The sequence below is a fragment of the Gekko japonicus genome, unplaced genomic scaffold (genome assembly GCF_001447785.1).
Source record: "Gekko japonicus isolate JY-2015 unplaced genomic scaffold, Gekko_japonicus_V1.1 scaffold292, whole genome shotgun sequence".
In the NCBI taxonomy this organism is placed as follows: domain Eukaryota; kingdom Metazoa; phylum Chordata; class Lepidosauria; order Squamata; family Gekkonidae; genus Gekko; species Gekko japonicus.
The window spans coordinates 1,060,944-1,088,069 of NW_015173131.1; the positions used below are offsets into that span (position 1 = coordinate 1,060,944).

At 42.3% G+C, this 27,126-nt stretch overlaps 1 protein-coding gene across 1 annotated transcript in view; it reads left to right on the forward strand.

Moving 5' to 3' along the window:
- Window positions 1–27,126, forward strand: part of PRKAR2A (protein kinase, cAMP-dependent, regulatory subunit type II alpha) — a 142,868-nt gene that overhangs the window by 86,641 nt on the left and 29,101 nt on the right. Inside the window, exons 3-4 of the mRNA XM_015422148.1 lie at window positions 11,386–11,438; window positions 13,409–13,492. Of these exons, the coding sequence (XP_015277634.1) occupies window positions 11,386–11,438; window positions 13,409–13,492 (137 nt within the window). The remainder of the gene's footprint in view (window positions 1–11,385; window positions 11,439–13,408; window positions 13,493–27,126) is intronic.

Genomic DNA, 27,126 nt, shown 5'->3' on the forward strand with positions numbered 1-27,126 from the left:
GCTGCTCAGGCTCATGGAGCTTGTTATTGTAATGTGTTTAGTGCCCAGCTGCCTTTGAAAATTGTACAGAACTGTCACTAAGTGTCAGAGCTGGGTAGGAATCATATCATCTGTGTGCTGAAAGAGCTATACTAGCTACCTGTTTATTTCCAGGCACAATTCAGAGTACTAGTTCTTACCCTTTTTAAGTCCTAAACAGCTTGAGGCTCGAATCCTTGAAAGACCACATTGTTCTATATTGGCCAATTTGCCAGTTAATCTCCTCTTCCCAAGCCCTGATCTGGGTTTTTTCCATACCTTCGGAATGCCGTCTCCCCTTGAGGCTCACCTGTTGCCTATTTACTTTTACTTGCCAGGTCAAAATATTTCCTTATATGAAGGCCTTTTTTTCTTTTTAATATTTGTGTGTGTTTGTGTGCTTTCCTGGAAGTCACGGTGTCAGACTCTTGAACAAATTTACTCCCAACAACACTCTCTTGGCAGTGATTTGTTTATTGAGAGATAAAGATATTTCAAGCTAAGACAATCTATGTCAGAACTGACTCCCTTGGTGCCAGTTCTGGTATTATGCATAGTTCAAACAGCCCCCCCCCCCCCTATGATCAGTCCAATCACACCAATACACCCAGCCTGCCAAAATCTACAGTGCACCGTTACCCCTCCCCCAGCACCTGCAAGCTTAGTATCTAGCAGTGTCTGGTGTCCAAGGTCAAGCATGCATTCTTCCCAGAGATGGGAGGCCCCACATAAACACAGTTACAAGCTAGTGCGACTCCCAGCAAAGCAGCTACACACAAAAAAAAACCCCCCCCCCCAAACAAACAAACACACAGACACACTCTCACATGCTCCCAGAATCCCCCTCCCAACCAGAAGAAAACAGGATAAGAGACATACAGAACCAAAAGAACTAAAGAACCATGGCAGATGAGGTCTGAGTTTGACATACGGTTGACCTCTGGTGACCCCGAGTGGGGGCTTGGATGTTTTTTCAGAGTGGTGGCTTGATAGCCTACCTCTGTGTCCCAAGCCCTGGTATTCCTTGGAGGCCGCCCTTCCAAATGCTGCCAGAGTCGGCCCTGCTTAGCTTCTGAGATCTGACAAGATCTGGCTTGCTTGGGCTGTCCAGGTCAGGGCCCTTTATGAAGGCCTTTTGAAGGGTCTTCAGTTTTCTGGTCCACTTTTAGCCTGAGAGCTGTTTTACTGGATGCATTTCAGGCTGCTTAAAGTTATTGTTATGACTTGTTTAAATGATTTTGTGGGTTTTTAAAAATAGTTTTGTCGTATTTCATTTGTCGTTTGGGAGCCACTTCGAACAGGTTTCCAGAGAGGCAACCTATATGTCTCCACAGTAAAATAAATCATTATGCTGTAAGCTGAAGTTGAGTCAAATGGCTGACCAAGCAGCAGCCCTACTTATTGCACATGTATGATATGCAGAACATCCTAGTTGCTGTGATCCTTTGCAGCTTTTTGAAGGCAGAGTGAGTGTAGGATATAGGGATATGTCCATATTGTACACGCCTTATTCAGAAAGTATTTTTTCCTTGGATGGTTGTATGAACTGACATGTAACAAAATATAAACAATGGCCATAAGGCATAACTGTGGTTTCCGTAGTGGTAGTGCACCGCTGCATGGGTCATCAGTTCAGGCAAAAAGAGGCCTGGTTTTTGCCGTGGCAGAGAAATGGCACTTCTAGGAACTCCCTTATACAGAGCTCAAGAGTTGTAGTATGCATATCACAGACTTACCTATATGTATGAATACACACACTTAAGCTCGGCTCAGCCACCACAAACAAATCCGTTTATGATAGACATGAGCTTGGTTAGTTGTAGGGTCATGCATAGAATCCTAGAATCATAGAGTTGGAAGGGGCCATACAGGCCATCTAGTCCAGCCCTCTGCTCAATGCAGGATCAGCCTAGAGCCTCCTTGACCAAGTGTTTGTCCAGCCACTGCTTAAAGACTGCTGGAGAGGGGGAGCTCACCTCCTCCCTAGGCAGCTGATTCCACTGCACTCTCCTCCTCCTCCTATTGTGTAGTGCACCAGGACGGAAGATTACTGAAGTCTTCAGTCTGACTCCAGTTAGTTGTGAAGTCTAAATGCAGGTGCCCTCACTGCAGTTTGTTTCTTCCCCAGTGACTGGGATTCTTAACTGGGAAAAGAAACCACCACAATTAGTGATGCATTCCGCATTTGGACACCACTGCTAATTCCAGGGGTAGAGGGGAGGGGACTTGCAGTCCTGGGAGTGCATTGGTGACATCTGAATTAAACCTTCCTGGCATATCTGTGAGCATAAACACAGATTTTGTTATAAGTAAATACAAAAGACCAGTGGTATCCAAAAGAGCTAAATGTAGTTATGCTGGAAAAGGGAGCGTTAAATATGGCTTCTTACCCCATCAAGAATTAAATAACGGGATTAAAAGCGATTGTTCCTTTTCAAAGTTTTCAACAGGTGTATCTTGTTGTTCAGCAGTATTGTTATCCTTCAATTTAAACACTTGAGCTTTGTCCTCCTGTCTTCCATTCTTTAATCAGATCCTTGTGTCAGGTGTCGAGTAGCGCAGCACTAGTTGTGGAATCCACAAAGGAGCAAGCCTAGACACTTTTGTACTGCATACTAAACTTGCAGAGTATACTATGAAAGTGAACTTGGAAGGTACTCCCTGAGGATATGGATGAAGGCATTGATGTGATCAGAAGAAAAGAAGCTATGATATAGCAAGTCCTGCAGTAGCTCTGTAAAACTCTCGGCATCCAGGGCTGTACCTCTCTCTCCTGCCACATTGCCCCCATATGTCAGGCCGTGGTTTCCCACTTGCATCTTTCTCTTCCGGCCTGCCATTCTTCAACAATAACTCTTCTTTCCCTTACACTTTCCCCCCCCCCAGCTCACGATTTCCCAGCATTAGGTAGGCAATTTAAAAAAAAATAAAAATGGCTTTGAAGTGATAGGAAAAAACAGTTTCCAGATACCATTAAAGAAATCAATCATATAAAATCAATCATATAAACAAAATCAGCAATATAAATAGAAATTCAGGAATTTAGCCAAAGGCAGTCTTGAAGTCTTTCTTTGCATCTTATCCAAGAGAAGCAACAAATGCTTCATTCTCCTGTTATATAGAAATAGGGCTGTCACGGGGAGAAGTCCTCATTTGAAGTGGCACCGCCAGATGACCAAATTACTGCAACTGTTGAATAACCTTCCTTTATATTGATCTGGCTTTTACTAGAGGCTTCCGTTTGGTTAAATTCACAACAATTATGTTTTTACATGTTTAGGTTAAAAAGCCTCGTCTTTCAACTTTTCACTGTTAAACTTAGACTCTTTGTCTAATTCACCTATAGCACTACTTAGAATTAGAGTAACGTGTTCTCAGAGGGCAACTTGAAGTTTCAGGGATGATTATCTTTTGAAGATAAAGGCCATTTCCGTGAAATTAAACTACTTAGGAGTGCCATATGAGCCAGAAAGTCTATTCCTTATGTGCAGCGAGTATGCTGCTTTATATGTGGGACCATCCATGTGAAGCACCGCCTGTAATGCAAATCCATGTGAAGCACCACCTGTAATGCAAATGTCTCAGTGAAGCTCCACAAAGAAAACAATCTGTGTGGGTGGCTTCCCATGCAACTTGGCCTTCAGCTATGCCTTATTGTGTGTGTGTGTGTGTGTGTGTGTTGACTTAGTTAAGTAATCCTGAGTCATGAGGAACTGTTCTTACAAATGTCTTGCCACATGGAGTTCCACTTAGGCAGTTTCAGTACAGTGTGTCCATGTTGGTGGAGATGCATATTTAAGCAAATTGCAGTTGCCGTACAACCCTGTGAAGTCGCTGTTATCCTCCAGCTATTCTGTTTGGGTAGGAAATTGAGGCGGAAAAGTTTTTGATCAGGTCTGCACGGTGCTTTCCCAGGTGCATGTCCAATTTTCTACCTGGACAACACTGTGGCTCTTGAAATCTGTGTATTTTGATGTACATACTACATTGTGGTCCATGTGACATTCACAAATATAAGGGATCACAATGTCTTCAGCGTAAGCAACGTTGTAATGAAATTCATTACAGATCATTCATTATAACATGTGGTTTCACAGACTCCTCCTATACCTATGAGAAGTTATCACTCCTTTTTTGTTTTTTTGCTGTCAAGACACAGCTGACTTATGGTGATTCCGTAGGGGTTTCAAGGCAAGAGACAATCAGAGGCGGTTTTATTACTCACTTCCACATGATGATCTTGATATTCCTTGGTGGTCTCCCATCCAAATACTAGCCAGGGCCAACCCTGCTTAGCTTCTGAGATCTGATGAGATTGGGCTAGCCTGGGCTATCCAGGTCAGGATATCACTACTGTAGGGGGATAAATTTTACTTTGCTTTTGGTCAACTGCTGAGGAGTGACATGATCGAGGTTTATAAGATTATGCATGGGATAGAGCAGGTTGAGAAAGAAGTACTTGTCTCCCTTTCTCACAATACAAGAACTCGTGGACACTCAATGAAATTGCTGAGCAGTCGGGTTAGAACAGATAAAAGGAAGTACTTCTTCACCCAAAGAGTGATTAACACATGGAATTCACTGCCACAGGAGGTGGCGGTGGCTACAAGCATGGACGGCTTCAAGAGGGAATTAGATAAACATATGGAGCGGAGATCCATCAGTGGCTATTAGCCACAAGGTATAGATAGGAACTCTCAGGCTGGGGCAAGTGAGGCTCTGTATTCTTGGTGCTTGGGGGGGGGGGCAACAGTGGGAGGGCTTCTATTGTCCTGGCCCCACTGCTGGACCTCCTGATGGCACCTGGTATTTTTGGCCACTGTGTGACAGAGTGTTGGACTAGATGGGCCATTGGCCTGATCCAAAATTGGCTTCTCTTATGTTTCTTCTCTGTTAGGGCAGTTTTATAGCTTTGTCTCACTTTTAATGGATTCCCTTTCTAGATGGCAATAAAGATTCTTCTTTAGCTGTTGTAGATTTTCCGGGTTGTAGTAGTGTTCCGGCTTCTATTTAGTGTTCTGCTTAATGAATATGTAATAATAAGAGGACACACTGACATGAAGATCACGGATTGCCCTTTATCTTTTAAACTGCAGATGTGCACCCAGGCTCAGATGAGGTTTCTGTGTGGAGGAGATCAGCCTTGATAGATAGGAGATTCCTCCCATTGAGATAGGAAGCACAGACAACTTGCAGGCTTCTTTTCTCAATTTCCGCCTCTTCCAATCCGTTTCCATTAAAAGCCTCACATTTCCCCCTTTTAATTGCTAATGACCGCATGGGCGTGGTTTTTGATTTGTGAACTAATTTTTGTCTACTTAGTTTTTTTCCTCTTAATAGGGCAGGGGATAAAGAATGAGTGTTCTTTTTTTACAGTGTTCCTCATTTCAGCTTTCCATCTGTTTTGCTGTCAGATTTGAATGAGCTTTATTTCCTTAACGAATGCTTATCTTAGCAAAGCAACAGTGCTTTCGTTATATTCGTTTTGTATAGAGAATACACACCGTAAATATGGTGTATTTGATGGTGACCTATGTTTAGGTAGAGGCGTAGAACTGTAAACTCTCATGCGATTTGCAGGTTTCTGCGTGATTGCGGCTGAGTTCTAACTTTTTTAAAAACTGGCTTGTTTCCCCCCTTCTTACCAAGCTTAATCATTGTGGTAAAATAGGCACTCTGCCAAGACTTTTGTATTGTCAAGCTTGTGAATAAAGTACCAATAAGAGTATCTCTGTAAAATTCTTAATGGCATAGTGATTCATTGGCCAGGACTGCTCTTAAACAGACGAGGATCAAAACAAGGTGGGGAAAATGGAGGTATGGTTTTAGCTACCATGGTTAATATTTATTTACTTTATGGCCTTCCTTCCTCACTCGAGGCAAAGTACAAATTTTAAAACAATTCAGACAGGAATGATCTCTAATAAATAATGCTGTAGGACTAGGATTACAGAACTGGAAAGCAATGCAAACAAAGAACTGTCTAAGGTATGATACGCCATAATGCAGAAAGATGGGTTACAAAGGTAGAAGACAGCGTAGTCAAAAGGAAGGTGATAATTGATGGACCTGTTGATGAATTTGTCTGTTAGTTTCAGAAGCTAAAGTAGGCAAGGGTGCAGACTGTTCGTGGAGGGCATTGCTATTCTGCATGAATTGGGGGACAGTGACATGTTATACCCCAAACGCTTTTTTTAAAAAATGAGCCATTTTGATAATTTTTTTGAAAATGGAAACGTTCAGAAAGGATAAGTTGATTAACTTTCCCATTTGCTGCTTCTGTGTTATCCCCAAAGCAGCTTTTGTTTGTTTGTTTGCAGAAAAGAGTCTACGGTGTAAATATAACATTAATTCAGACGTAACATGTAGTTTGATTCTGGAAATGAAACCTGTAACACATTCAGCAGTGTCCTCTGGCAACACATTGCGGAGGAGCTCTGGTAATGTCGATCAGGGGTTTTTTTTTAGTTGTGGTTGTCCCTTGTTATAGATCTTACCAAGAAATCAATGATAAGCTTATCAAGACCGCAGAGTTCCTCAGAACACAGTTTGAAAACCACTGTATTGGAGGATTGTCCCCATCTATTTGCACAGAACTCAAATCATCCCCATATATTTGCACAGGATCACCCCCTTCTATTTGCACAGAACTCAAAACCTACCCTGCTGGATCAGATGAAGGCCCATCTTGATACTAGGTTCTTTTGAGAAGCTCCCAAACAGGGCATGAGAGCAATGGTGCTGCCCTGTTTGTCCCTTGCTGTCTGGTGTTCAGACACAGAGGCTGAATTTAGCTGTTAAATTCACTGGCGAGAGCCAGTGTGGTGTAGTGGTTAAGAGTGACGGACTCTAATCTGGAGAACTGGATTTGATCCCCCACTCCTCCACATGAAGCCAGCTGGGTGACCTTGGGCCAGTCACAGTTCTCTGAGAGCTCTCTTAGCCCCACCTGCCTCACAGGGTGTCTGTTGTGGGGAGAGGAAGGGAAGGTGATTGGAAGCTGCTCTGAGACATTTATATCCAACCTTTTCTTGTGGTTCAAGGTGGCTTACAGTAACAGTAAAAAAAATTCAGAATTTTCAGAATTCCCCCTGTGAATGTCTGCCCTACGTGCTGTCATCATTAAACCGGACACTTGAAGGACAGACACTTGAGAGTCCTGAATTATGCACTGAATTAAACCACACACACAGAACATTTAATGCAGGGGTTACCAACCTTTTCTTCAATGAGAGTTGCTTCTGAGTAATGAAAAATATTTTGAGTTACACTCCCGCACCCCACCCCCAGTATTTCCAAGTTTTATATCGACCTGGAAACACAACTTGGACAACGACCTGAAATGAAACTATCAGCTAAGTAGCACAGAAAAATTCCATGAAAGAAAAGCCTTAGAAAAAAAAGCCTAAAGCAGAGCTTTTCCTCAGACTTGGAGGGGATTCACAAGGCACCATGCAGCAGCTGACAAGCTACCTGTTGGATCTGTATTTCACTGTATATGAGTTTTTAATTAATTTGGAGCTCTTTATACTTATAATCTGTTTTGTAATACTTTGCATTGATTTTCAAAGCATTTGCTGCCTTGGGGGAGATGGGCCAATCACATTAATACTGGTATCAAAGCAAAAACAGACCACTAGAGGAATTTTTTCCTTCTTGTTTAGGTAAGACTAAAACAGGAATGGTTTACAGAAAAAGTACTGTACAAAACGTCTTGGGAGATGAATTATGCTACATGAACATACCATTATAATGTGGCTTGGGAAATCTCTCTATTTTCTTAAAGGTGCTGCTTTTACTAGATTTCAACAAGGGATTAAAGATGGGTGAACATAATACTTCCTTTAGATTTCAGTTGAGGTCTGTTGACAAAAAAGGGAGAAGAAAGAAAAAGAGGCCCAACTTGCCATCTGATGACCAAAGATCCCTGTGCGGAATGTACATAATAAATTAGGGCCAGTTAGTTCCTCTTGGATATAATACTGAACTGTGGTAATGTGGTAGTGGGGAGTTTGCATGTGGGAAAAGAAGTGCGGTCCTGTCTCCAGTGTCTTTGCACCAATTAGTAAAGAGACCGATTTTGTGACTCTAATTCAAATTTGCCAAGAACAGACAGGTGCACAGTCATAACAAAATATTGCATCCACATTGTGGCTGAATTAACATTACCAGCAAAAAAAAAATGTCATAGAGGGAGAAACATTTTTGAATGTCTGATTCAAGTTTATAAGGAACAGACAAGTACAGAGTGTTGACAAAATGTCATATCTAGGCTATTGAACGTTGAATTAACCAGCAAATGATTTTGTGAGTTCTAGAAAAACATGCAGGCCACTTACTCACTAAGCACAATTGAGTACATAAATGGATTGGGAGAGATGATAGAAAGTGAGTCTACTCCCATAAAATAGAGAACTCTATGTACAGAATGTTTGTAATCTAGCACTCAAAACCCTTTAAAACTTTAAGCTCTCATGTGTTATGGGATGTTTAATTTGAGAGAACTGATACCCCCTTTTGTTGTAGCGGTAGGTCAGTGGAATGAAATGACCCTTCAGAGTTGAGTGTGTTGGTGATCTAGTCGTAATGAAAGTTTATTACTAAAAGGGGATATCCATTGTAAAGATTTAGGAGTCCCATGGACTGTTTTAGTAGGAGTGTAACCAAGGGCATGTGTATAAATTAGCTTGTCTGATGATTCCTTGTCAGTGTTGGTAATGCTTGCTTTATATTTATGACAGATTCACCTGGCTTTTAACAAAACACAATTTTTTAACCTTACAGTGTTTTAAAACTGATTTTTATGTATTTATAAGCTGTAAACTAAAGAAATCAAAGTAACTACTTGTAGCCTATGTCCATTTCTAAAAATGGATGAATTAGAGGTTTCTTCACCGCTGTGACTTGTAAAACTGTTTTCCATCTTTGGAAAGGCCAAAGGCCAAAGCCGTACAAGCCAGACTAAAAGTTCTTCTTCATTTAGTAGTTTCCTAGCAAATATCAACCCACTGTGCTGTAGCAATGAAAAAGGCAAGCGACATGTTGGGAATTATTAGGAAAGGGATTGAAAATAAAACAGTTAATATTATAATGCCACTATAGATCTATGGTGTGGCATTATTTGGAATATTATGTGGGGTAAGGGTCACTGTATCTCAGAAAGGACACTGGAGAGCTGGAAAAGTATCGAAGGGGGCAAGCAAGATGCAGTTGGTTGGTCGGTCTATCAGTGGCTGCTAGTTATGGTGACTAAAGGGAACCTTCACATTCAGAGGTAGTAAATCCCTGATACCAGTTCTGGGAGGCAGCATCAGGGGAAGGCCTTGGCCTCTGTATTGTTGGTCCTCCAGAGTAACTACTTGGCCACTGTGTGAGCCACAGTGCTTGATTAGTTGGACCACTAGTCTGATCCAGCAGGGCTGTTCTTATGTTCTACTGTGTGGATGTGTTTCAGAGATTTGGCCATTCATTGTCCTAGTAACTGTTGTATTATAGTGGTATTATAGTTCTATGCAAGCAGTGAATGATCAGTAATCTACTGTATCCCATTTGGAAAACTTCCTGTATGCAGTTTAAGTGAAGCTGTAGTATTTATTTTTGCTTCCTAGCAGACTACTATTCATTAGACCCTTACACTTCTTAAAATAATTACATATGTGTAATATTAGGAACATAAGAGAAGCCAATGTTGGATCAGGCCGATGGCCCACCTAGTCCAACACTCTGTCACACAGTGGCCAAAAATACCAGGTGCCATCGGGAGGTCCATCAGTGGGGCCAGGACATTAGAAGCCCTCCCACTGTTGCCCCCCCCCCCAAGCACCAAGAATACAGTGCATCACCTGTCCCAGCCTGAATTCCTATCTATACCTTGTGGCTAATAGCCACTGATGAATCTCCGCTCCATATGTTTATCTAATTCCCTCTTGAAGCCGTCCATGCTTGTAGCCGCCGCCACCTCCCATGGCAATGAATTCCATGTGTTAATCACTCTTTGGGTGAAGAAATACTTCCATTTATCTGTTCTAACCCGACCACTCAGCAATTTCATATTGTGATCACTACTGAATATTGTGATCACTACTGAATGCTGGCATCTCTGATGCAGGGTATGGATACTGTGGTCAGTGAGGAACGAAGTCTCGTGTCTGGGGTTCCCCCCTTGAGCAGGATACTTGGATCAGAGTCTCCCCCCCCCCCACTGCAAAGAAAACCAGAACAGTAGCGAGTAGAAAGTGCCCTGAAGACCAGACCTCATTCACCAGGGCTCTCCTCCTGATGGCTGCTTTTCAGCTCACCCTCTAATGGGAGCATCAGATTATGCAGATTGAGAAGCCTTGGCTATACTTCAGTTACCCTGGTAGGGTGGGGTGAAGGCCAGGGTCTTAAGACATTTAAACAGAGGTTGCATGATGTAGAGTTCAACTGACTTGGTCCCTCCCTCAACCCTCCACCTGACAGCCTTAACCCAAGTGGCTTCTGAATATAGCCTGTGAAGGAAACAGAACAAGAACAGAAACTTTTAGTTACTTGCAAGGATAGGAGGATAGGGTAGTTCGGAAAAGAGGATAAAAATTGTGTACAGATATAACACAGTTGATAATTTATGGGAATAGAGAACAGTTAGCAACCAGGTTTGTATTCTTGAGGTAAATATTGGCCTTCCCTCAACCTCAGGGTTCTCACACTGTAAATTTGAGCTCCTATCAAAAACACAAATCTTTCACTGGTTTTCCCTCAGAAACCAGGGCTTTGAGACAGTTTCATTCTCTTCCTCAGGCTCTCCTGCTTTACCATAAAAGACGGGTTCTGAGACTTCCACAGTCTCCTGACACTGGTTCTCTCCCAGTTAACATTCTGGGAATGCAGACCCTATCTCCACACATGGACTGGCTTAGCCTGCTTAAAAACAAGGCGAACTGTGTGACAGGATCCCTCCAGTCTCTCTTTCTTTGAAGGTCCAGAGACCCTATCTGCCTGAGCTGACAGTGGAACAGTTTTCTCTCTCTCTCGTTCCCCCCTCCCATCTGGTTCCTCCAGCCCTTCCAGGGATCCTAATTGGCTGCTAGCTGATCTTCTTCCACACCAAACAGGATTAGAGAGGATTGGTGTTTTTTCTGAAAGGGGCAGGACCTATGCCCATATGTCACAGGTTCTAGAGGTGTTTTAGGGTGGGTATTTAACAACTCTTTGGAACAATAGCATAAGTCTCTTCACTAGTGTAATTTCACCATGAGCAGTAATGTTGGGGAGCTGTAATACACCAGAGCGTTAATTCATACACCGCTGTATGTAGAATTCATTGTTCTATGTACAGGGTAATATTTTTAAAACTAAAAAAAAAAATGCCTTTCCTTCTTTTTCCAGTCTGTGCAGAAGCATTTAACCCAGATGAAGAAGAGGATGAAGCAGAAGCAAGGGTGAGAGAATGAACAAACCATATATATGATTCTTGCACAGTTTAATGGGATATGGTATTCTTTTCAGAGGTATCAGGTGGAAAATTTTCTAGAGCTTATTTATCTCCATGGAAAATTTTCCATTTGCAAAGATTCATTGTTTCATAGAACTGACAACACTGAATGAATGCCATTGCCAATAAAATATCAGGCAAGTTAGCAGTTTCAAAGTTTTTCAGAGGATTACTCCTAAGAATTGTTTGAAAGAGAACAAGAGTATTTTATTGATCTGTAAACTGAGGGGGGGGGGAGTTAAAATGACAAATACAAAAAATCAAATCTAAAGCATCAGGCTATGAATTTTCCTGATTGGCTGTGCAGGTCAAATCAAAACAAAGCTAAAATTCTTATTTAGATGTGTCCTCTCACATGGTACAGGGAATATTGTAATCACGAGTCTGATGTGGTACTACAGAGAGTAACTGTGAAACTAAAGTGCCCTAGTGACCTCCATGGAAAAATTATGTTGAACTGGATGAGTGCACAGCCACATCTATGGTTTATCATGCATGATTTTTTGGAGGTGCTAAAATTATTTTGTCAACAATTTGCAGTGCCTTTGTTTTTTCCCCTTAAATTTAAACCATTTAAGGGGAAGAACATGCTATATCGTCTTTACATTTTTATAAGTATTATTTCAGTAAAATAATTTTCACATAGAGCTTTGAATATAACATTTAAACCACACTTTAAAAATAAATATGCCAACTCAAGATCACTCCGTATTCGAGCACTGGGAAATTTTCTGTTTAAAATTTCGTAGGATGACCCATGTCACTGATTCTGTTCCTGTGTACTACACTCGTTCTCTAAATTGATATCTGTGAAGTGGTGACTGAAGCAATAGTACTGTTTTATTTTTTGCATATTGGTAAACTATTTTAAAAATAGTTTAAATAAAGTTAATATATGGAAGAAGAGTCCAAAGGTACCATTGAAAATTCATATTTTTACATGCTTCCTAATACTTGTCTTGTTGAAGCAGAAATTTACCCCCCCCCCCATTGCTTGCTGTTTTCTGATACAAGTCAGCACTATTCTTTTGGGAAATTTATAGTGTCCTGTCTTCAACAGTGCATTTAAGGTGGCTTAGTAGAATCATAGAATCATAACATCATAGAGTTTGAAGGGATGCCCTGGGTCATCTAGTTCAATCCCCTGCGCAATGCAGGAAATTCACAAATACCTCCCCCCCACCCCAATGACCGCTGTTCCACGCCCAGGAAAAACTATTATTATATGGAATTAAAACCATAAAACCACTATATTAAAACAGAAAAAATAAAAAAGCAGCAAGTAATTTATTGTAAAAAAGATTCCAAAACAAATTCAAAGCAGTATAAACAATATAGAAACAATGTGAAATAAAATAGACTATAAATATTTCAAATTTACAGATTATGAGTCCATCCTAAAACATGGAAAAAGAACATGTTGTTCATATTAGCAGTGGTATAAAATCATTGAACACTCTGGCTGAGCAGATTCTTGCAGTTCCAGCAGGTTTAGGATTTGATCCTTCCTGGAGGTTAGGTTAGAAGATGTTCCAGTGAAACTAATGTACTTTGACAAAGCAGAATCATAGGAGTGGAGAGGGAACAGGCAACTCCTCTTCAGACTTCCTCTTTTTTTTTTTAATCTCTCCCCCTGTGATGTGTGTGTGTATCTTTAAGTGGTTGGCTTTCCACTCTGTGTGTCGTATTTAACTTGTTAGAATGCTGAGTGTCAGCTGACTTTCAAGTGTATGATGTTGTTCTTTCCTCTCTGCTGATTTGTAGGTGCATGGAATGCACTGGGGTTGCTTAATGCTCATTTGTTTGTATTAATGATAGGTTATAGTAAAACAATGACCAGATGTACAGTGAGATTGTACACTTAAACTTCAGTTAAATATTTCTGTCACAGCATTTCTTGCTTTATCATGTTTTCAGGTAGTTCATCCCAAAACAGATGAGCAAAGGTGCAGATTGCAGGATGCATGTAAAGACATCCTCCTTTTCAAAAACCTGGACCAGGTAGTATTGCTTGATTGTTTTCATAGTATTAATTCAATATTTTATTATCTCACTTGATGGCAATCTAATAGTTGGAAAAACTGTGATGTGCAAGTACATGTATGTATGATCTAGTTCAGAAGTCTGCATCCCTGTTGAGCCTGTAGGTACTTTTGGACTTTTGAGAGACACTAGTGGGGGTTATCACAGAATGACTGCCATGGAAGTAAGGCCTGTCAGAAAAAATGGCAGCTACATGGGTAAGGGACAATCTCAAAATGCCAGCAGGTTTCATAGAAAGCTGACAAGTCATAAGCCTTAAACTGACCAGCATCAGATGTGGGAAAAAAATCTCCTTTAGAATAGCTACGTCTCTAAAATTTCCCATCTGTCCTCAATGTCCATCTGTTTTAGCTGTGGTGGAATACACTGGGAAATTATTTTAAATTGTTCTCTGCTATATTAACACAATGAGACATCTTAATTCCCATTTTCCAGGAATATTTCTACATACCATTCCCAGCATTTCTTTGTCCCTTTTCCCCCGTATAGTTTCCTCCTTTTGAAACTATGCCGTTAATAACTGTTATATTTTAAATTCAAAACCTTTAATGGCATATAAGGGTAGATTAGATTTAGATACCAACAAGGTCTAAGATGGGTAAAATCAAATAAAAAGTACAATCTAAAAGGATAATTAGATTAATATCAAGGCAACAGTGCCTAAAAGCAAAATCAATCATTCATTAGCTTTACCTAAAAAAGGATAGCCCTTGTGCAATACTGTAGCCAAGTACTCAGCCACTTTGGTTCATGCTGGGGAATATTAGGATTTTTTTTTTGGAAGGTATAATTCTTAATCTGAAAATATGCAAATAATTTAAATTGATTGAAATTCTTTCTTCTTAAAAAAATACCTAACTACAATGAGTCCTATTCCTACTTGGTAGTCAATCATTTTCACAAATCAGAGTGTAGAGTTCCCTCTTGAGGGAAGAAATTGGCAAACAGTGGGTTGATCCCCACAATCCAAGAGCCCAAGGATCGTGAGTTATTGCTTTGAGGGGGAGGGCATCTTGACATTAGCAATTCCCATCTGTCCATCAAGGAGGCAGGACTAGAATTCTTCCAGGCTTCCTGTCTCCTGGATGGAGTCAACCACTTTCCTCAGTTTGTTTCCTGCCTTGTTAAGGAGAGCAGGCTTTTGTAGTCGCTGTTCAGCAAGGCCCCTGTGACCTAAGAGAAGGCATCTAATACTCCGATTTCTATGCTTCTAATGTCTTCTTCTCCTCATTTCTTTATTCTATACTTAATTCCTCCTTTGGCCTCCCCCCCCCCCCCAAGGGTGCAATGGCTGAGACAACCTTGTCATTGTTTGTTACATCAGCTCTTTCTGATGTGTTACTCAAATTATGCTTTGCTTTCAGGCCTTCTGTATTGTGGTTTTGTATATTATCAGCATTTAGAATACGGAGTGCATTGATGGCTGTTACAGAACTATTGGCAATAGTGCCCTCAAGGGTCTTTGTTCACTTACCCTTTCTTGGAAGCGTTCTGCGGGAGGCCTGGTGTCAGAATTATTGTTTGCATGATAAGTCAATCGTCAGTTGGGTGACATGGTTGAAGAACTGCGCTTTCAGGATTGCTCCTGTGATTGTTGTTAACAGAAGATCTTAATCTGATCTTTTAGACTAAATGAACTATAGAACCCAGTTTATTATTCAGCCAGTTACAAATCTTGGCACAGCAGAACCCTTTCAACACCTTTGTTAATAGAATTAGTACTGCCAACTGACTTCTTTTGGAATTTCAAGCTACTGCCAGCTATCTTGAAATTTTAACTCGGAAGACTTAGCAAACTGCCAAAAAGCTGTTCGACAAGACAAGATCTCTGTTTCCGCTGCTTGGTGGCATTTTAAATAGTAGTGGTGCATTAGAACCTGACAACTACAGTCACATTTCTTGTGTTGCTGTGTTAGTGGCCTTGTCCACCAGCCTTCTAGAATCTCTGGGAAGAAAAATGGTAGCTTTAAGGTGACCATGTAGAGCATCAGTCTGAAAAGAGCTTCTATTAACTACCTTGTGTTGAGTGTAATATTTTTTAAAATCTGTTAGGAAACGTATGGCAAGTCTTCTTCTTTCTGGGGTTGGTAGGGAGCAAGAGAGGGTGGAAAAGGTTACAGTAGGATCCTTTGCGGGTAGTAAGCCTTACTGAGCTCAGTGAAACTTACTCCTAAGTAAGTGCACATAGAGTTGCAGCCATAGGCTGGGAGTCCTGATAACAGATGTCATTCTGGCAGACTGGAAAGCTCACATGTCAGAGCTGATGACTTACAAAGTGTGGTTGACCTCAGAACAGAAGCGTGGTGTAAATTGGCTGGAATGGGAAACTGTCTCTGAGAGCGGTCAGGAAATCTCGTTGAGGTTGGCATGGGCTTATCTGCATGAACAAGGTAGCCACCAAGGCTTATATCAGCTGAGGGCTGCAAAGGGCCATGGGTCAGTGGTACAGCATCTGCAATGCCAGGCAGGAGGTGATGTGAAAGACCTCTGACTGACACCACAGAGTGTTGCTTCCAGTCAGAGCAGGCTGTATTGACAGTGTTAACCTTGGTAGGCCAGTGATCTAACTCACTAGAAGCAGCGTTATCTGTTTACATGAGGCCGTGCAGTTGTCCTTTGTCCACCACAAAGTGCAATAGAACAACTTGTAGTCATTCCAGGCCACTCTTTTAAGGGATGTGACCAAAAGGCTAGCAGAGCAGGATATCCATCCAGAGCTTTGAGTGGACCCTTAACACAAGTGACACTTTGGTGTACCAACAGTAGACACATTATGTTACTACAGAAAGCACACAGATAGCAGAATAACACACCCCAAGACTGAGGGAGCAGAAACCGTATTGGATATTTGGCTAGAAGGGCTGGTGTATGTTTTTGCTGATTGACCTAATCTTGAGGATTCTTAGGAGGATGAAGGAGCTGAAGAAGAAGAAGAAGAGATTGGATTTATACCCTGCCCTTCACTACCCAAAGGTGTCTCAGAGCGGCTTACAAACTCCTTTCCCTTCCCCTCCCCACAACAGACACCCTGTGAGGTAGGTGGAGCTGAGAGAGCTCTTACAGAAACTGCTCTTTTTCAAGGACAGCTGTGCCAGAACTATGGCTTGCCCAAGGTCATCCAGCCAGGTGCAAGTGGAGGAGTGGGGAATCAAACCCGGTTCTCCCAGATTAGAGTCCGTGCACTTAACCACTACATCAAACTGGCTCACATTGGTCACAGTACACCTGGTTCCTGGATCTGCATGTGCCTAGAGTGCAAGGACCTATTGCCCAAGTACTTAATCTTCTACCTCTAGTTGAAGATAATCTGCTTGATTTCCTAATGACTGAGCAGAAGGGGCTGAGAGAAATTGTGGAGGGAACACCCTGGGCTGGGGGGACATAGCTTCCTCTGCATCTTTAAGGAAGAGGCTTTGATGAATCTGCCAATAATCCACAAAGTTCCCACATGCAATCTGAACTGGCTGCTTACAATCCTCTCTTAAACCAAGGGCCACAGTCGCCCTTATCTCACCTTAAGACAGCCTTTGTAGCAGCCGTCACTTTGGCGTGTAGGATCTCAGAGATGACAACACTGTTGTCCAACCCAGATGTGTGTGTTTCCATGGGGACAAATTGGTCCTCTACCTGGACCTGGCCATTATGCCCAACATTAATTCAGTTTCCCACTACTTGCAAGAGATGGTACTTGCATCATTTTGTCTCAGCCCAGCCATATATGGCATAAAGTTGGACATTAGGAGGCCTTTGGATTCTGCCTGGACAGAACAGCAGGAGTGCAAAAATCAGAAGCTCTGATCCGTGTCCTTCCAGGTGTCGTTCATGGGTAAAAGTTATTTAAGGCTTCATTGTCTAGCTGGGTAAGGGATTGTTTTTATGCAGCTTAAGAGTGGTGCAGAAGCAGCCTCTTCAAGGGATCGCAGTGCATCTTTGAAAGAGTGCTTCTATATCTATAGAAGATATTTTTAAGGGAGTGACATTGTCATTGGCGTATACCTCCACCGAACACTACACTGTGGGTTCCTTTCCATCTAGGGCTCCACTTTTGGTAGATGGATGCTGCAGAGGATTCTTCCATTTCAAATCATCCTGTCTCACCCCCCCCCCCCCCCCCCCCCCAGACTTACTTCTGCAACACCTGGCTGAGTTTTCAAGCTTCCGCTTATTAGAATCTGATGAATAAAGAGCAGCCATGTGTAATTATGGATAACCCTGAACATAGATTGTGCTTCTGAAAAGTTCAGTACAATTGAGGCATTGAATTCAAAGACAGCTTGTCCCAGTTAGCTGAAACAATTAATTCCCAAAGTCAAACCTAGAATGACAAGAATTCTTCTCGGATGCGTCATAGAGCAGAGTGGTAAGAAATGAAGAACATCATGGCACAAGAGCTAATTACTGCATGAATATTTTATATGTAGGCAATACATTACCAAAGCTTAAGCAACAATTAAAAGAGTAGATCAAATTTCATGTTCATTCAGATTGGCACAGATAAATGGAGGGGAAATTGCCGCCTGGATTCTTCATTGTGGAATGGTAAAACAGAACACAAGAGCCCTGTTGGATTAGACGAAAGGCCATCTAGTCCAGCATCCTGTTTGTCCCCGTTGGGAAAAGTCATCTAGTTCAGCCAACCAGATGTTCATGGGAAGTCCACGAGCAAGGGAGCAAGAAGAAGGCTATTTACCTATAGGGTTTTTTTCCCTCCACCCAATTGATATTATCCAGTATATTGCCTGTGACTGCAGAGGGTCCCTTTTGCTATCATAGTTAGTACCTTTTAATAGACAGATATTTGAATTTAATACCCTTTTAAAAGTATTAAGTTAATGGCCATAACCATTCTTTGTGGCACCACACACTATAATTAATTACGCATGTGTGCAGGAATATTTTCTTTTGCTAGTCCTGATCCAACTAGTCATTAATTTCATTAGGCAACCCCAAGTCCTAGTATTATGAGGAAGTGTGAAGTTCTCTCATTCCACTAGCTCTACACCATGTATAATTTTTATATTATGTCATGTCCCTCCTTGGTCTCCCCCCTGCCCCCGGCCTCAGAAGCTTAGTCTTTTCATGCAGGGAAGGTGCTCCAACCCCTGTATCAATTTGCTCTATTTTGTTTCATTTTTGGCTCTTTAGTGCAGAGGTGTTGAACTCATTTATTACAAGGGCCAGATCTGATATAAATGTCACTTTGTTGGATTGACAGTTGGGCCGGGCCATGCGTGCCATAAAATGTAACATGAGGTACCGGAGATATAAACTTTATAAAGGTGATTTATTTATTTATTTGCTTGGATTTGTACCCCGCTCTCCCCGCCAAGGCAGGCTCAGGGCGGCTAACACCATAGAAACATAATAATAAATATCCTAAACATCTAAAAGCAATTCATCGAACAATTCAGTAACAATTTGATTAAAACTAACTTACAATATATTAAAGTGCTAGCAGTTGATATGTAATATCAAAGATGGCTGCATACATTCTATAAGTTCGGTTGATATTCAGCTCGTCGGTCTATCTCAATCTTTGTTGGCGAGCACAGGCTATCAATAATAGACCAGGCACCAGGCTTCTGTTCTTGTTAAATTTATGGTGTTAATAAGCATAGATGGTAATGCTGGCCACGGTGTTAGTGGCAGCGGCTCCTAGTTGACAGCCTGGTGGAAGAGCTCCATCTTGCAGGCCCTGCAGAAAAGGTCCCACAGGGCCCTGATCTCTTCCGGGAGCTCATTCCACCAGTGTGGAGCCGCCATCAAGAAAGCTCTAGCCTTGGTTGTAGCTAGCCTGGCATCCTTGGGACCTGGAAGGGCCAATCGGTTTTCTGACCCCAACCGAAGTGCTTTCTGGGGTATGTATGGGGAAAGGCGGTCCCTCAGATATGTCGAACCCTGGCCATAAAGGGCTTTAAAGGTAAGAAACCAACACCTTGAAGTGAATCCGGTATGCTATTGGCAGCCAGTGCAATGTCTTCAGGACAGGCTCATAGAGAGACCCATCAGATGCCTGACCGTGGCATTTTGCACTAGCTGCAGCTTCCGGATTTGCGACAAGCAGCCCCAAGTAGAGAGCATTATAGTAGTCTAATCTCAAGGTGACCAACATGAGGATCACTGTTGCAAGTTCATTGTGTTCGAGGAAGGGAACCAACTGCCTAATCAGCCAAAGATGATAAAATGCTGACTTGGCAGTGGCTGCTACTTGGGCCTCCATTGTTAAGGAGGCATCCGAGCACTCCCAAGCTCCTAACCTCCGGTGCTGGCACAAATGGTGCCCCATCGAAGGTCGGGAGTGGGATTTCAGATGTCGAATGGCAATAGCAGATAGATTACAATAGCAGGCTTGTTATGAGTAGTTGTGATATGCAGAGGGGTAGTGGGCATGGAGATACCAGCATTGGTAATGATACAGGAAACCTAGGTCTCAGTTCCGTCCAGGAGGATGTAAAGAATAAATGGAAATAAGTCTGACATTACAAACCACAACATTCAGTTGCTAACCTAATAGTAGCAGTGTTCTTATAAAGGAATTTCAAAGGGAGATTATAAAGAGAGACTGCTGAATTGCAATTGATAATGAAACTCAAGACAATGCATCCTTCAGAACTGAACTGAGACCTAGTTTTCCTGCCTCATTTCCAATGCGTGCTATTATCATTTGGCATCTGAAATCACTCCATTCTCCAAGATATAAGGACCAATCCAAGTGTTCTAATTCCTAATCAGGGTCTTTTTGAAAGAAAATAAAATCCAGATAGAAACAGAGAAATCCAATCTTTAAAAAAATATTTTCAGAATAAGCCAAAATAATTTCCTTAATATAAATTATGCTTGTCAGAAGAATCCATCCACCCACCCTCCCTCCCTCCCTCCCTCCCTCCGAAGAAGTGTCCTTTCACACAAAAGCTTATACCTGGAATAAAATGTTGGTCTTAAAGCTGCCATGGGACTCCAACTGTGTTCTCTCTCTCTCTCCCTCCTCCCCCTCCCTCCTCCCCAAAAGAGGAGGAGCAGCCCCAGAGAAAGAAGCAGAAGCTGTGTGTGAGAGAGATAGCGAAAGAGAGAGAGAGAGGATTGTCTTTGTATCTCCCCTGCACGAAGCAGGAAGCAGCCACCGAGGGAGTGGGGGGGTGAAGCAAGCTACAGTGCGGCTCCAGCAGCAGCACTGGAAAAGGAATCAGGAAAAGGAATTTGCTCGTGGGCCAAATCTACAGGAGCTGGATCCGGCCGTATGTTTGACACCCCTGGTTTAGTCTGCTTTTTGAGGTGGGGGCAACCAGAATGATATACAGTATAGCAAGTACAGCCACATCATGGGGTTGTTTTGATGCAGTTGGTTTTATTCTCAATATCTTACTATTCCCTTCCATGGAATTAGCCCTTTTCACTTCTGCCATGTGTTGAGTTGACTTTTCACTGAGCTATCTATCATCACCCCAAGATTGTTCCTGATTGGTCACCATATTTCAGGCCTTATTGGTGTATATGTGAAAAGCTTTATCCCTGTATGCATTGCATTACGCTTACTTTGAATCTAATTCACCCACTTATTTCACTTTAAGAGGCTCTTTTGGAGCTTTATGCAGTCTTTTTGATTTGCCTGAGCAGTTTGGTCTCTTCTCCAAGCTTGCCTCTCCACTACTCACTCTGACTCCAGAGCATTTATGAAGAAAACTTAAGGCTGACTGGCTATGAACTGGGAAATTAAGGGACATCAGCTATCTCATCTTGCTGCACTGTTTCCTTATTCTGATGAAAACCTTCAGAATTCTGTGTTTTTTCCTTACCTTATGTCACATTCTTTCCCACCCCCCAATGTTCATTGTCTCTAGGTGATCCTAGATAGTCCATAACTATTCCAGATCTTGCTTAACAGATTTCTTAGCATGTGTAGCATCTTTGGGGTCCATTGAATTACAGGAGCTTGAATAGTGTCAAAAGCCTGAACTGTTCTGAATGGATTCCCACAGGGCCTGCCCTCTTTGGCGTTGCCCATGCATCTATACATCTGAGTGCTCTGAGCTAGGAATTTTTGCTCAGATCTCCTTCCTGCGAGGGAGTATTTACCTCTTGGCACATGCACCAAAAGATGGATGAGTGCCTTTCCCATTCTTTTCTCTTCTGAGCACTGTGCAGTTAGTAGTGCCATGTTTGTTTTCTGGAGAAATTACTTCAGGTTCCCCCCCCCCCCCTTTTTTTTCTACTTTCTAGCTTTAGGCTGCCATTCTTGTGAATAATAACAACAGTGTCATCTGTGCCACCACACAATCTGTCCTCCTTCCACACTTCTGGCCTCTATTATCGTGTTTTGGAAAAGCTGTGTGTGGCTTTCTGAAGCAAATGAATGGGAACACATTTGTCTTCCCCCCCCCCCCCGGGGGGGGGGGGGCATGGCACAGAGGCAAGTCTCCCTGGGGTGGGGGTTAGAGTGCAAACCCGTGGGATAAAACTCTGGAGTTTTGTGAAGCTGCTTCTGTGCCAGTGCAGAATACTGCACACTCAAAGATCATCAGTTACAGGCAAGGAGCCTGTTCTGTAGAACAGGTATTTGCAACTTTGGTCTGTGAGCCCAGGATTGAGGATAGGTTGACATTTGCATGTCTCCTGCCACTGTTCTCATACTGAGAACATCCTTGTTACAGACAATGGGAATAGATTTTTTTAAGGGAAATGCAAAATCTACTACTTTATTGCTCTTTGTTTTTAAACCAAGGACATTACCATAAAGAAGAGCAATACAAATTCTGTGTTGTTTATAATTTATTCTAGGTAGAAATATCTTTTGGAGATTGCCTGATATCTGCAGAGTAGTAATGTTGATTCTTTCTAGCAGTAAAGTGATTTGCAGTGTTGCGATTACGAAAGCAGTAAAGCCAGGCTGTTCACAGACCAGTTTCTACATGCATGGGACTCTCCCTGGTAGGCAGAGAAATGGTTTCATAAATTGACCAAAAAAGCACAAGGGGGGGGGGATTAATTAGTCTGCCCAAACCCTTGAGAGTTTATAGATTACTAGAGAAGAATTGGAGGATTTCAGTCCTCCCCCTGTGATTCCCCATAGGTTCTCTGCTTGTCTTCCCTGAAATGGCAATTAAAAAGTATTTTGAAGTGGTAGAATTGTTTGTAATATTGCATTCTGTTAAAAAAAAAAAAGTTGCCCCGTATGCTGTCTTCACTGCTTCCATTTGGAGTGCTTAAACTTAGTGTCAATTCTTTCTATTGATCTTGTGATGCAAAGGGGGGGGGGATCTCCTAACAGCAAAATGGATGGTTGGGTGCTTACCTTTAGGGCAGTAAAACAATGCCTCTCATAGACAAGACGGGCATTTCTGCATGCTTAGGAGGCTTCCAGAAATACTTTACTTAGTAAATTCAAAAAAGCATCCTGCCCCATGGCCTGATGTGGAACGGGCATTGATGCCGTCAGCATGGAATGCTGAAGGCCATGAAGCATGGAGTGGATAGCAAAACAAGAGAGGACGGGGAAGTTGGTTTACTCAAAATATCCTCTATGTAATGATTTATTTCCCCTTTAATTACTTGCTGGTCTCCAGCTTGTGAAAACTAATATAGAACACGAATGAACATTCAAAGAAGAAAAAACTCACTATAAAACAGTAAACAAAACTATTTCCAAAAATGAATTGAAAATCATCAATAAACAAAAAAGAAATAGTGTTGTAGTCATGTGTTTCTGGATTATCTGCCTTCCCTGAGGAAATGTGCTACATTTAATGAAGTTATCAGTCAGATGGAGACAGGGCCGTAGCCAGGATTTTTCGGTTTGTGGAGCAAATTTTTTCTTGTGGGGCACCCGTTTATGCTTTGAATCCCCACTCTGCCATGGTAAATTGCTGGGGATCTTTGGGCCAGGCACACACTCTCAGCCCAAGGCTGTTGTGAGAATAAAATGTACACACACACACACACACACACACACACACACACTCTCTCCCTCCCTCCCTCTCTCTCTGTCTTCAGTCAGAATAAGCAGTGCATCCTCTATTCCCAAACAGCTTGCCAGGCAACAGACCTCTGAACCAGCGAGATCATGCAGTGCTGGGCATGGTGTGGGAATGGAGGTCGGCACGGGGCTTGCCTTGTTGGCAACGAGACGGAGCTAGAGTGGTCGCAGTGAGAGGTGAAAATCATGGTGGCTGGGCGCCTTGGGAATGTAGGGTGGGGGCTGGGTTGACTGGCGAGGTCACATGGTACTGGGCATGGCGTGGGAATGCTGCAGGGCTTGCTGGTGATGAGACAGAGAGACGTGAAAAATAAAATAAAAAATGGGAAGTTGGGGGGCCTGGGCTGGATGGGAGGTTGGGGAGCCTTGGCAGTAAGTTTGAGGGCCGGGCCCTGAGAGGCCCCACTGTAGCTCCGGGCCTGGTTGGAGAACATAATTCCATATTCCCTTAATATGGGAGGATCTGTTTACTTGAACTTCAGCAATTTGCAAAATTCTTATGAGACTGGACAAAAATTTTTGCCCAGTTTTCAGGGACATATTTTTCTTGCTTCAGCTTAAGTCAGCTTCAGTCCAGAAGAGCATGGTGATCCCAAGAACATCCAGCCAAACTTCTTTCCATTCCCCCCCCCCCTTTGTCAATCACCCAACTGTCTTTGTGGGGTGTATGCAACCTGAGTTACACATTTGGCTTGGACAGTAAAAACAAGCCGTGTGGAAAGGTGGCCTGGAAACACAGCACAGTGCTGAAGATTGGCCAAAGCTCTTAGCACAGATGGACATTCAGAAGATACATTATATCGCCCCATTTATAGTTGAGGGGTTCAGACAGGAAACGTAGAAACTGCAGGGAAAACAAGCCAATCCCACACAGGGATTTTAAGAATTAAAATAAGTATCTAACTCAAGAGGAACCTATTTGGCTTTGTTCTTCATTCTGCATCGTGTTCTGCTGGGCAGCTCAGCATTAATCATGAACTGTGCCCTCAATCTATGGAAGGAGTGGAGTTAACCCTAGCAATGCAGGTATCCAGTTTAGCTTGGGAAGTAGGGTTGCTAACTCTGGATTGGGAAAATACCTGGATATTTGGGGAGTGAGGAAGGACCTCAACAGGGTATAATCCCATAAACTCCAACCTCCAAAGCAACCTTTTTCTCCAGAGAACTGATCTCTGTAGTCTGGAGATCAGTTGTAATTCTGGGAGATTTCCTGGCTCCACATGGAGGTTGGCAAAACTATGTGCATATCAGTTGTAATAGTGGGAGATCTCCAGGCCTTGCCTGGAAGAGAAGAAGAAGAGATTGGATTTATACCCCACCCTTCACTACCCAAGAGAGTCTCAGAGCGGCTTACAAACTCCTTTCCCTTCCCCTCCCCACAACAGACACCCTGTGAGGTGGGTGAGGCTGAGAGAACTCTGACAGAAACTGCTCTTTTTCAGGAACAGCTGTGCCAGAGTTATGGCTTGCCCAAGGTCATCCAGCCATGTGCAAGTGGAGGAGTGGGGAATCAAACCCGGTTCTCCCAGATTAAGAGTCCACGCACTTAACCACTACACCAAACTGGCTCTCAACTGGAGGTTGGCAACCCTATAACATGAGTAAAAAGAGTAAAAATGAAATTATAAATATAAATAAATAAATATTTTATTGTACTGTGTCTGCTTGCTTTGAGTAGAATGTGCATAATTGCCTTTTTTCCTGAGATGTTGTCCCAGTATGGAATGACCATTTTCTCTTATTTTTTCCTGACCACCTGAATAAACGCTTTTGACTTTTCACTGATTAAAGGCTAAGGTTTTATTGCACTCAGCACATCCCTAGGTCCTGCTCAGCAAATTTACTTTTGAGGCAAAGTAAGGGTTAATCTTTGCCTTTGATTCTTTTCCCTGTGGCTAGTTTAGGCAGCCAGATTTGGGTGAAAGCCAGGGCCCAATCCCCTGGGATCTGGGGGAACAATTTCTGGATTTGATATCTGTAATACTGTTCTTTTTGCTCCCCTTTCATGTTCTCTAGTGGTTTGGGAGCCCCAGGTTTTCACAGAGGTTGATGTATTGAAAAAGAAAAAAAATACTTGGTGCAATATAATATTCCTATTACAGCTTCTTTTCCCCCAAGGTTTATCTTCTTCCATAAACATAAATGAAACACATCATAAAATCATGTAATACTGGTATCTGGTTCTGCATCAACTTCATATATTTATAAATTGGGCAGAGATGGTGGTGGCTGTTGCTTTTTAGAGGTTTTTTTTTTTTTTAAAGCATCAACAAATATGTAAGTAGAAATGATCTGGTATGCTTCGACCTGAAAAAAAGCTTTTTTGACAAATTAGCTAACTTTATCTTGAGTATAGTTTGAAGGCAGATCTTATTAGAACAGGCAGCAGAGAAATAAGTGCATTGTTCATTTTTCAAATGAACAACATTAAGCAAAGAGGGCCTTGGTGATCTATATTGGACAAGGGCTGCCAGCTTCCAGGTGGTACAACACAAAACAAGAGGGATCACAGGTATCCAACAGGAAAAACGCACAAGCAAGCCCTGTGATATGGACACTATTAAGAAGATTTACATAACTTTTTAGACTTTATAAAATCGCAAAAAGTTTTTTCAGCATTCTCAATTATACAATATTGTAAAAAAAAAAAAAGTCCAACATAGTCCAACATAATGAGTACCTGGTTATGAACTCATTTCAACTTTACAGTCTTCCTCAGATGTAATTCTATATTGTAAGGAGGTGTCAGCTTCTTAATCCAGCTCAGTATTGTAATTTCCTTCATAATATCCGGGAATAAACCATAATCAATTAAAATTCACATGTAGCTGGAGATCTGCTGGGATTACAACTGATCTCCAGGTGACAGATCAGGTCACCTGTAGAAAATAGCCACTTTGGAAGGTGAACTCTATGGCCTTATACCACACTGATGTTCCTCCCCACCCCAGGCCTTGCCCTTCTCAGGCTCCACCCCTAAAACCTCCAGGTATTTCCTAACCTGGAGCTGGCAGTCCTATGGGAGGCAGTATTCTTTGATTCATTCATTAGTGATCTGGAGTTGCGGGGGGGGGGGGTGAGCAGTGAGGGAGCTTTGCTGGCAGATGACACCAGTTTATTCAGGATGGTGGAAGCCTTGGCAGACTAGAAGCACCGAAAGGATTTCCCCCCCCACAGCGGATAAATGGGCTACAAAAATGGCAAACAAAGGTCAAACAGGACATGATGCAAGAGATTTATGGTTGCGATCTCCTGCAGGTTTTTGAAAATTAATTATGAGCCTCACATGGCTGCTTTGAAGATCCAGAAGGTTTGCTGGGAGGAGGGTTTGCATCGGCCTTTCCTTTCCTACCTTAGCTGATTGAAATGCATCCCTCGTGCAAAACTGCAATTACATCTCGGAGGGAAAAAAGGTTCAGCAGTAGTGAGTCTTCCTGCTGGGCAGTTAATGCTGCTGGCGGGGGGGGGGGATTTAAATGGGTGAAAAGTGCAGGAGAAATGGTTAAATCCTGCCCCAGCAGCCATTCCTTGATCTTCAGAGTGGGTTTGTGGTACTCCTAAAAAGTTTGTAAAAAACATTGCAGGAAATGCCAATGCTTTACTCTCTCTCTAGTTCTTCCCC